The sequence below is a fragment of the Sinocyclocheilus anshuiensis genome, unplaced genomic scaffold (assembly GCF_001515605.1).
Source record: "Sinocyclocheilus anshuiensis isolate Anshui unplaced genomic scaffold, SAMN03320099.WGS_v1.1 scaffold497, whole genome shotgun sequence".
Taxonomy (NCBI): domain Eukaryota; kingdom Metazoa; phylum Chordata; class Actinopteri; order Cypriniformes; family Cyprinidae; genus Sinocyclocheilus; species Sinocyclocheilus anshuiensis.
This window is the reverse complement of record NW_015540853.1, coordinates 110,691-121,882: the sequence shown is the minus strand read 5'-3', so window position 1 is coordinate 121,882 and position 11,192 is coordinate 110,691. Positions and strand designations below refer to the sequence as shown.

General features: G+C 39.1%; 1 protein-coding gene across 1 annotated transcript in view; it reads right to left on the bottom strand.

Moving 5' to 3' along the window:
* Positions 1 to 11,192, bottom strand: part of LOC107687769 (sucrase-isomaltase, intestinal-like) — a 74,696-nt gene that overhangs the window by 26,053 nt on the left and 37,451 nt on the right. Inside the window, exons 22-30 of the mRNA XM_016485225.1 lie at positions 8,712 to 8,836; positions 8,482 to 8,570; positions 6,723 to 6,772; positions 6,405 to 6,578; positions 4,826 to 4,975; positions 4,502 to 4,705; positions 3,299 to 3,453; positions 2,969 to 3,137; positions 2,742 to 2,838 (exon numbers count right to left, since the gene is read on the bottom strand). Of these exons, the coding sequence (XP_016340711.1) occupies positions 2,742 to 2,838; positions 2,969 to 3,137; positions 3,299 to 3,453; positions 4,502 to 4,705; positions 4,826 to 4,975; positions 6,405 to 6,578; positions 6,723 to 6,772; positions 8,482 to 8,570; positions 8,712 to 8,836 (1,213 nt within the window). The remainder of the gene's footprint in view (positions 1 to 2,741; positions 2,839 to 2,968; positions 3,138 to 3,298; positions 3,454 to 4,501; positions 4,706 to 4,825; positions 4,976 to 6,404; positions 6,579 to 6,722; positions 6,773 to 8,481; positions 8,571 to 8,711; positions 8,837 to 11,192) is intronic.

Sequence of the window (11,192 nt, the reverse complement as noted above, 5' to 3'; positions counted from 1 at the left end):
CAGCAATGCAGCGATTGTCTGGCGTCAAGACAGCAATTTAATGACATCATATAATTAAAAAGACACCTGACGAAAAACTTGACAAATTTTTGGACTTTTATAAGGAAACAGCCAAGCGAACAAAACGACTTAAATGTTATAATAGATAAATGAAATGTGCACTGTTTTTATTTAATTTAAATTTTTTACATGATTCCCAATTATTTCTATTCACGATTTATAATATTTGTACAGGCTTTACATTTTTATTTCAATGTAGTAATTAGCATTCCATTTAATTTTATATTTGAACAGATTTGTTATGTGACAGCATTAATTAAAGTTTCTTAAGGGTCAAGATCATGTTATCTGCATCTCCTGCGCTCCATCAAGCCACTCCCATAATATCTGTCAGCACTCAAATTAATGCACAACTCTACATTATCTGCATAGCATGTGTGTAAGACTCGAATACAATTATGAAGTAATTATTTTATGACGAATAAATCTTTCAGTGACTAAAACTGGCTGTGTCTATAGTATAAAATACTACACAACATTATTATATTATCTTTAAATTAATTTTTAAATGATTATTATTTTAAATTATTGTCCCTGGATCAGTAGGATACTCTTGTAATAAAGTAGCGCTGGCTGGGACAGATTTTAAGTATCAATTCTGCTTAAAAAGATGCAATCTAATCCTGTTTACATGAAATAAGCTTGCTCTAGAGCAGGTTTAATCTTATGGACCTGTTGCTATGACAGCAACTCCAGGATGAGCTTCGAAGAACCAAACCATCCAAGATCATGCCAAATCGTCAACAATCAAATCCAGCTAACTGAGTTAGCGACGTACGAAGAAAGGGCCCCGGGTCGTTATTGGGCGAATGCTTGTTCTTAAGTTATCTGGTTGTTATTGGGAGCACTCTTGTTCTAAGGCTATCTGGTTGTTATTGGTAGAACTCTTGTTCCTGAGCTATCTGGTTGTTATTGGGAGCACGCTTGTTCTAAGGCTATCTGGTTGTTATTGGTAGCATGCTTGTTCCTAAGCTATCTGGTTGTTATTGGGAGCAGCTTGTGTATGTGCTGTACATGTGGAAGAATTGACAATAAAGCAGACTTGACTTGACTTGACTTGACTCTGGTTGTTATTGGGAGCATGCTTGTTCCTAAACAGTTCTGGCAGGTCACTTTAGTCAAGCTTGCATTAGCTGACTCTCAGCTGATCCACATCTACCTATAGGGATGCGACACCTATCACAGCGCTCATATACAAGGTCCTGCAGTATTATCACCAGCTTTTGCATTGCTCAATAGCTATTTACCCACCTCCATCCCCAACTCCTCATCTGTTTTTATAAGCTATCTGGTTGTTATTGGTAGCACGCTTGTTCCTAAGCTGTCTGGTTGTTATTGGTAGCACGCTTGTTCTAAGGCTATCTGGTTGTTATTGGGAGCACGCTTGTTCCTAAGCTATCTGGTTGTTATTGGAAGCAGCTTGTTCCTAAACTATCTGGTTGTTATTGGTAGCACTCTTGTTCCTAAGCTGTCTGGTTATTATTGGGAGCACACTTGTTCCTAAACTATCTGGTTGTTATTGGTAGCACTCTTGTTTCTAAGCTCTCTGGTTATTATTGGGAGCACACTTGTTCCTAAGCTATCTGGTTGTTATTGGGAGCACGCTTGTTCTAAGGCTATCTGGTTGTTATTGAGAACATGTTGCTGATTAAGCTTTTCAGGTTTGGCAACATACTCGTTAGGTCATCTGGTTAAGGGCAACATGCTTGTGGCTATGGCTTATGCATGTTTTGGCAACATTCTTGTTCCATTCAATGGGTAAGGGTTACATGCTTGTTGTTTAAGGCTTGAAAATTTTCACTTGTCATTTTGTGTCTGGGGATATGGCATATGGTTTTGTTTTGGGGGACTATTGCTGCTCTCCCTGCTCTTATCCATGCTAGACTGCATGGATGCGCAGGGAGTTCTTGCCCAGAACAGAACCATACCGCCAATCCAAACTGTATGCTAATTGTCAGTCATCTTTGACGATAGTGGTCCTGACAGAAATCATAGTGTAGCATCAGTTCTGGCAGGTCACTTTAGTCAAGCTTGCATTAGCTGACTCTCAGCTGATCCACATCTACCTATAGGGATGTGACACCTATCACAGCGCTCATATACAAGGTCCTTCAGTATTATCACCAGCTTTTGCATTGCTCAATAGCTATTTACCCACCTCCATCCCCAACTCCTCCTCTGTCAGTCACTTGCCCAGAACAGAACCATACCGCCAATCCAAACTATATGCTAATTGTCAGTCATCTTTGACGATAGTGGTCCTGACAGAACTATTTTTTTTTGCAATATGGCAATGAGAATTGGGAGTAGACGAGCTTAATTTATTATAGGTATAATTTTGCCATGCAAAATTTCTTAATAGGCTTTCTTTAGCCTTTACCTATACAAAATATAAATTATATATTATCAAAAATGTTAACCATCTCTCTAAATTATATGGACAATATTACAGAAAACTATAGAAAATAATTTTAACTAAATAATTTTATTTTACAACTGTTAAGTAATTGGCCTGTAATATGTTCATTTTGAAAGTGTCTTCTTTGCTTTTGTCCATGAACAAGCTGCCAACTAGACCAGTTGAAACCAGCAAACCATCTAAGGCTGGTTTTAGGTTGGTCTTAGTCTCCAAATAAGACCATTTAGCACCAGTTGGGCGAGTGAGTGTGTGGTTTGCTCACCCATGGCATTGCTGTTGAGCAGGAGGACGCCGTGAGCATATTTTGATTTCTCCAGACCCATGTAGAAGGGATGGACTCCATAACTGTTCAGCTTATGCTACAGATGGGGAGAAACGGATTAGAGTTTGAGTTTGTGATGCAATATCAGTTGTCCAGATATTGTAAAGTGCAGATGGCATATCACACAGGAAGGCTTACAAAACATCACTAGTGGTTGTGCCACTCACCCCTGGAGGCTGGTCTTTGGTAAACAGGCCGTATTTGTGATAGTTGAGGTCATGTTTGTAGATGGGGTGCTCTGTTTCACCAAAACCATAGACGTAGTTTGAGGGCAGGAGCGTGGAGATCTCAAGGAGCTGATCGGAGAATGTGAGCCCTGGCACGGCAGAGTCCCATCTAGAGAACAGAATAAGATTTAACAAAACACTGAGAATAATTCTGACTTCCTTTCATTAAGAAGACAAACAGTGCTTTTATAGTCCTAAAACAGTAGAAACTACAGTCAAACTACTACAAAAGAACCTCTCTGGACAGCTGTATTCAGCTGTATTACTCACATGATTTCTTCTGTGTCCTTTCTGATGACTTGGATCCCGAAAGGCTTGTTATTGATCTGAACCCTGTACAGTCTGTTGTTTTCCTCTGTCTCTGGCATGGCGGGCAGGTCGAGGGGAAGGGGGACCTCGTAGCGTGCATTGCTTGGGTCAAAGATCTATATAAAGATCAAAATCAATCTTAATCTCAGTCTTAAATGTATTAATTAATTTCTTTAAAGCAGTGGTTCTCAAACCTCTCCATGAAGTACCCTCAGCACTGCACATTTTGTATGTCTCCCTATATCTGACACACCCACATCAGGTCTTGCAGTCTCCACTAATGAGCTGATGAGTTGAATCGGGTGTGATGAGGGAGACATACAAAATGTGCAGGGCTGGGGGTACTCCAGGACAGGTTTGATAACCACTGCTTTAAAGGGATAGTTCACCCAAAAATGAAAATTACCTCATGATTTACTCACCCTCAAGCCATCCTAGGTGTACATGACTTTCTTCTTTCAGATGAACACAATCAGAGTTATTTTAAAATTTATCGTCCAATCTTTATAATGGCAGTGAACGGGGGGTGAGATTTTGAAGCTCAAAAAAGTCCATCCATGGATCGTAAAACGACTCCACACGGCTCCGGGGGTTTACTAAAGGCCTTCTGAAGCAAATCGATGGGTTTGTGTAAGAAAGTTATCCATTTTTAAAACTTTATAAAGCAAAACATCCAGCTTCCAGCGGACCACAACTGGAAATTGTGCTGGAAACTGGAAGTTTTGTTTAGTTTTAAATATGGCTATTTTGGCTTGCAAAAGACCTTTAGTAACCCCCTGGAGCCTTGTGGAGCAGTTTTATGATGGATGGATGCACATTTTTGATCTTCAAAATCTCAACCCCCATTCACTGCCATTATGAAGCTTGGAAGAGCCAGGATAAATTTTATTATAACTCTTTTTGTGTTCGTCTGAAAGAAGAAAGTCATTTACACTTTGGATGGCTTGAAGGTGATTAAATCATGGGGTAATTTTCATTTTTCGGTGAACTATCCCTTTAAGTCCTAATTCTTAAAAACAGGATGCCGCTATTGACACCAAGGTTATGGATTAACAAAGTATACCTTAAATGCAATGTAAGTCGCTTTGAATAAACACTTTGATTTATTTAAACTGTATATTTAGTCATTGTCTTGGTCGTAATCCTAAATTTCGAAAATCATACCTTCCAACGCAAGCTTTTGCCACTCAGGTATGTGATTTCCACACGGAGCTTGCTGATGTCTCGAGATTGAGAACGCTGACTTGGGAAAGCTGTATTGCGCTCTAAATCTACAGTGATGCCACTCGCCGTTTCAACCACGTTGCTGGTGATGTAGCCGTGGGTGTCAGGGTAATAACACCAGGGCTCGTTGGGAACATTTGAAGGCTATTAAAGACAATAAAGATACTTTGAACAGATGTTTTAAATCATATTATAACAGTAACAGGAAATACTAGAGTCTTTGCATATGCACGGGTCAGATATTGAATATCTTCTCTCTCTGACCTCCCAGATGCAGCCACGGGCTTCACATTTGGCCTGATCGGAACCTGCTTCAGGATAACAATCGAAGTGCCTAGAGTTTCTGTATTTGTCCTGCCAGTTGACTGTGTAGTTCTTCCCCAGTTCCAGCTCCAGGTTTCTCAGGTACAACACCTAGGAGACCACAAACACCCAATGATATACAGGTAGATCACGCAAAAGACAGCATGTGTATTCAAGTCGGAATCCTATCCTCTAGTTTAAAGATGTGAATAACAAAAATGTCAAATATTGTTGTGTTTCATTAAGTCTTTGCATTAGTACATCCTAAAAATTACAGCAGTTGACATTAAAGGTATAGTTCGCTCAAAAATGAAAATTTGCTGTTAATTTACTCTTAATTTTTAAAAAATGAAAATTCTTAAAATTAACTTTTTTTCTTCAGTAGAGCAGTAAAGAAGATTTTTATGGTATCCATATAATGGAAGTCAGTGGGTGCCGTCACTTTGCGATAAAAAAAATACATATGCAGGCAAAACATAATTAATACCCGTGGCTCCTGATGATGCATTGAGGTCTTATGAAGCGAAACGATCGGTCTGTGCAATAAACTGAACATTATTTACAACAGTATTACCTGTAATCCACAGCCTGGGCAAATGGCCCTGAGCATGTAAAACTCAATGCATCGTCAGGAGCCACGGGTATTAATTATGTTTTGCCTGCATATGTTTTTTTGAATCTCAAAGTGACGGCACCCATAGACTTCCATTATATGGATACCAGAGGACCACGTTTTCAGCCAAAAATCTTTTTTACTGCTCTACTGAAGAAAAAAGTTACCTACATCTTGGATGACCTGAGGGTCAATTAAAAGCACATTTTCATTTTTGGGTGAACTATCCCTTTAATGTGTCACATGTAGTTTAAGATCAAAATATGCCCTTTATCACAGCCTAATATGTGTGTGCTTTGAAAGCCCTGACAAATCCACTCACTTGGAATGACAGGGCCTCTCCTGGTGCCCTATTTACTTTATATTCCAGGTCTTAAAGGGATAGTTCACACAAAAATGAAAATTATCCCATGATTTGCTCACCCTCAAGGAATCTGTATATGACTTTCTTCTTTAAGATGAACACAATCGGAGTTACATTTAAAAAATCCTGGCTCTTCCAAGCTTCATAATGGTAGTGAATGGCTGCCATGAGTTTGAAGTAAAAAAAAAGTCCATCCATCCATTATAAAATCAATCCACGTGGCTCCGGGAGGTTAATAAAGGCCTACTGAATTGAATCGATGGGTTTTTGTAATAAAATATCAATTTTTAAAACTTTATTAACTGAAATTAGCTTCCGACGAGTGGTAAACTTGCGGCAAAAGCACGACTGACGCGACGTATGACGTAGCGTAAGTGTTTGCCTCTTCATGTCATACGTCGCATACGTCATATATTCATGGGATAATTTTCATTTTGGGGTGAACTATCCCTTTAATGTGCATTATACCGATTTCTGTAGGGTGATAAATATCCTATTCCAAACAAAATCTGTAAAATTGGTCACAAACAGAGTTTCACATTGACTATAGAACACTCTTTTACCTTCCGGGTAGAATCGTAGTTAACCTGGGACTCGGTCAGAGCATTAGTAGTGGTGCCGTCTGACACGAGCACAGAGACTGGAGCTCCGGTCACTCCCATTACAGTGATGTTCTCAAACTTCAAGTTGTTTGGATCTGTGTAGCCATTGTGGGTGACATGCATTGTCAAGACATCCTGATCCAGCAGAAAAAGATCAGATATTACTACAGATTTTTGTAATAGCTGGTGTTAAAAATTATTTAAATGTTGCTTTTTGGACATACAATGTAAAGCCATCTAAAAACAAACAAACAGAAATGTGACATTAGGATGACGTACATTAGCCACGGAAAACTGGTAATGAATGTAGGAGCCGGATGAAACAGTATCTAAGAAAAAGAGAAAAAGAAGTTATGAGAGAAAAATCAACTTTATGTGTGAGTCAAACAAGTGTTATTAGTTTTGTTGTTGTCCAGAAACGTTTGGGTAAATCTAATAATTTAGTCTCTACAATATGGCTCAATAGTAAGTATGATTTCAGGCCAGTGTACGACATCTTACATTCGTTGCCCATGTTCATGTGTTTTTATACCTTGTAAATGCAAATTTTTCTTTGCACTGTTAGTTTATTGAACCTTTTATTGTTGCAAATTCTGCTAATTTTAAAGGAAACCTCACCAAGGTAAAATTATCAACCTTGTTAACATAGGTGATGTTTTGTTGAAGAAAAAACACAAAATGTGAGTTTATTGTATATATTTATATCTGTCATGGGGTTAAATTATAGCTGTTCTTGCAAAAATAAAATATAAGTGCATTTGGGGCATTTCTAGTAAAGTTCGTAAACAAAGCTTGAAGTTGGCTTGAAAAAGCCTTGTCTGAACGTTTGAAACAAGTTTGAGAAGCTTAAAGGTTGAACTGAAATGTTGAAATTGAAGTTTGCGACAAGGAGGGTGTCACAAATCAAGCCTCTGTGGCTCCCTCCGATCACCACCAGAGGGAACCGTCACCGGAGTACTAACTGTTCTTAAGGACTTCATTTCCCATCACCCCATGCCTGAGACTGATTACCTGCACAGGTGCTTATCATTATCATGACTATTTAATCAGTGCCCACCATAACCCTCATTGTGAAGTCTTGTTTTTTTGCTACTGCTGACATTTCTGAGCGTTTATACCTTGTTTGATTACCTGTTGCCTACCTGGACTGTCTAGACCCGTCTGACTGTTCGCTGCCTGCCTCTTTGACCTTGCATTATTATTGGATTTGTTATCTTCTCTGTCTGCCGCCTGCCTCGATCTTTTGCATGGACTCAGGTTATGATTCTGAACGTTGATACGATGTTCTAATTAATCCATAGGAAAACCTTTCTTTGAATGAACACTTAACCAGGGAATTAACGTTCTTAGAATTGACAGACAGTTGACCTTGAGAGGTCAAGTAAATATCTACAGCGGATCTAAATATTTATAATTAATTATAACTAGTTATGATTAATTATTCATATTTCCCCATGAGCTGATTCGCAACATTAATTAACATGTTAGCATGATTTAAGATCCTGCTAGGATGATTAAGCATGTTGCTAGCATGCGTTAGCATTAATTAAGGTTGCTAGCTTGTTTTTGACATTGCTAGCATGATTACCATGAATTAGCCTGTTGCTAGCATGATTTAGAAAGAATTTACATGTTGCTAGCTTGTTTTTGACGTTGCTAGCATGATTACCATGAATTAGCATATTGCTAGCATGTTTTAGCATGTTTCTAGAATGAATTAGTGCAATGCTAGCATGTTTTAACATGCTGTAAATTAGAACGTTATTAACAATGAAAAGTTAACATTAATAAAGATGAAGAATACTATAAGAAATGTATTGCTCATTGTTAGTTCAAATCAGTCAAAACAATAACTATTGTTACCTAATGGAACTTCAACATAAAATGTTACCACATTTAGTTCTGACAAAAAAAGTAACTAAAAAAGTAAAGAGTAGTAGAACATCTGACATTCTTGCTATTGAGTCCTGTAGGTACATTTTTGTTTCTGATGGTGAAATGAACAACTTTTAATTAATAGCAAGTTCCTCCAAAATACCTCGAGACTCTCCGTCATCCCAAAATAGCTCTCCTGATGCAGCATTGTTGTCATCGAGAGCGATGATCAGTCTCATGGGATGACGTCGGCTGAGGGAACACAAATGTACAGAAACTCAAGAGCAGACACAAAACGGATCCTTTGAAGTTGGGATTCTTGTTTGTGGCCCCTTTTTAAGCTTTAAAGATGATATGTGTTTTAGGGGAGTTTTTTTAGTTTTCTATCATTACCTGTATGTAGTGGTGATGTCTGGCCTTTGTGCGGGCAGAATGGCTCCACCTCTCAGGTGTAAACCAAGTTTATCAGCAGGCAGGTTCAAGTTAACTTTTTCTTTGCGATCGGTAATCTGTTCCTCCTGTAAAACAAAACAAAAATTGCATTATCATATATATATATATATATATACTGTATATATAGGTAATGTCCGCATCAAGAGAAATTTACAAAAGTGAATTAATATACACAGAAAGCATATTAAATACAAGTAAAGTGTCTACTTTTAAGGTTTCAAATAAGTTTCGGGAGAATAACGTTTCATTGTCATTCAGTGTAACACTTATATTTATGAAACAATTGAAACAACATACTTATTCTGACATTAAAATATATAAAGAATAAGTGAGCATACTAAAATGTATTGTATTTTAAATTATTAAAAAAGTCTTGCTGTCAAAATGGGCAAAACCTAGGATAGTTTTTAAGTTTAAAAATGTGAAATTACAAGTAATTACTATTTGGGGTAAAATTCATTAGTCTTTTAATGTGTCATAAATAGATTTTTGTTGTCATTCAGTGTAACAATCTTGTCAGGCATATTTACATTTTAGTGGGTGTCTTCTGTAAATCAGGGTAAAAATGTCAAACAATTTAGTTAAACAGGAGACATTCTAATGTTTTGAAAAACAACAAGAACAGTTTAAAGCTGTATTACACTAATTGTTTTGATGCTTGAAAACCCTTTTTAGTCTTTGACCCTTATTTATGGGTCAATGACATGACTTGACGTTATTGACATTCATTTTTTGTGTCCATTTGTTTTAATTAAACTAAAAAGGGTTAACATTTAAAAGTAAAAAGTAAATTACTTGCATACATTCTCTTTTTTGAAGGCCAAGTCTAAAATTTCTGAGAGAATATTTTGGGTATGACTGCAAAAATGTGGTGTAACCGTAAAAACTGCACACCAAACAACTGATCTTGTGATGAAAAAGATGAAACTCTCAATTAAAAAACACATGAAAATAGTTCCAAATAGTAGTTTAGTTTAAATTTAGGTTAGTTTATATGGTTAATCAGCATCATAAACTAGGGATATTTGACTAAAGTGGCCCCTAACAGAAAGGCTTGTAACATGAGTTACCAGTTACACCATTTGACATTTCAATTTAAAATTGAGGTGAATTTTTGTAGATTCACCTCAAGATGGCGGCGCGTTCACACGCTGCGGCTTCTCTCTCTCCCGACAGAAAGGTGTTTTCGTGTTTTTTGTCTTGTGAATCGCAGTGTTTTTGTACGTATTCGTCGCGTCTATCTGTCTCTAAGCGCGCATACAGTCGTGAGTTTCTGCTCGATGTCGGCAGAACCACATTTTTAGAGTTAAACTCTGCGCACGCCGAAGAGCTGTGGGATCTCGGTCTGCTCCGGAGGCCCACACCATCACCGACCCCCACTACTGCATCTCGCCCACAGCGGAGGCGCCACAAGCGGCGTGAGAGGAAGCAGAAGAGGGGTAAGCGCGGAGGTATCCGGGCTAGGCTAGCGGCTAACCCACACAAGCCAGCTATCCCCACCATCGTACTGGCTAACGTACGCTCTTTGGACAATAAACTGGACTACATCCGACTACTACGCTCAACTCAGAGGACTGTAAGAGACTGTTGTGTTTTTGTGTTCACGGAAACATGGCTCAACAACAGCGTTCCGGACTGCGCTATTCATCTCGATCAGCTGACATGCTATCGAGCGGACAGAGCTCGCGTCGAGGGAGGTAAGACCCGCGGCGGCGGGCTTTGTGTTTACATCAATGACGCGTGGTGCCGCGATGCTGTTGTGGTCTGCAAACACTGCTCACCCCTGGTGGAGTTTATGATTATTAAGTGCCGGCCGTTCTATCTACCGAGGGAATATACAGCCATACTGCTCGTTGCTGTATACATCCCTCCCAGCTCCAACAACAGCAACAGGAGCGAGGCACTAAATGAACTGTACCAGCACATCAGTGAGCAGCAGACAGCCCACCCTGATGCTTTTCTCATCTTAGCTGGGGATTTCAACCACGCAGACTTAAAGAGCGTGTTCCCAAAAATACACCAACACATAGACTTCCAACACGGGGAAACAACACTCTGGACTTTGTTTACACCACACAGAGAGGAGCTTACAAGGCCCGCCCCCTCCCCCACCTCGGTGCCTCAGACCACAACACTGTCATGCTAATGCCTGCATACAGACCACTCGTTAAAGTCACCAAACCAGTTCACAAACAGATACAAGCGTGGCCGGAAGGGTCGTCAGAGGCTCTTCAAGACTGTTGTAACACCACTGACTGGAATATGTTTAAACAGGCTGCCACATACAATAACACCACAGACCTCCAGGAGTACTCAGAGACTGTCACTGCCTACATCACCAAGTGCATTGATGATGTAACAGTCACAAAGACCATCACTGTCCAGGCCAACCAGAAGCCGTGGCTAACAGGGGAGGTCTAC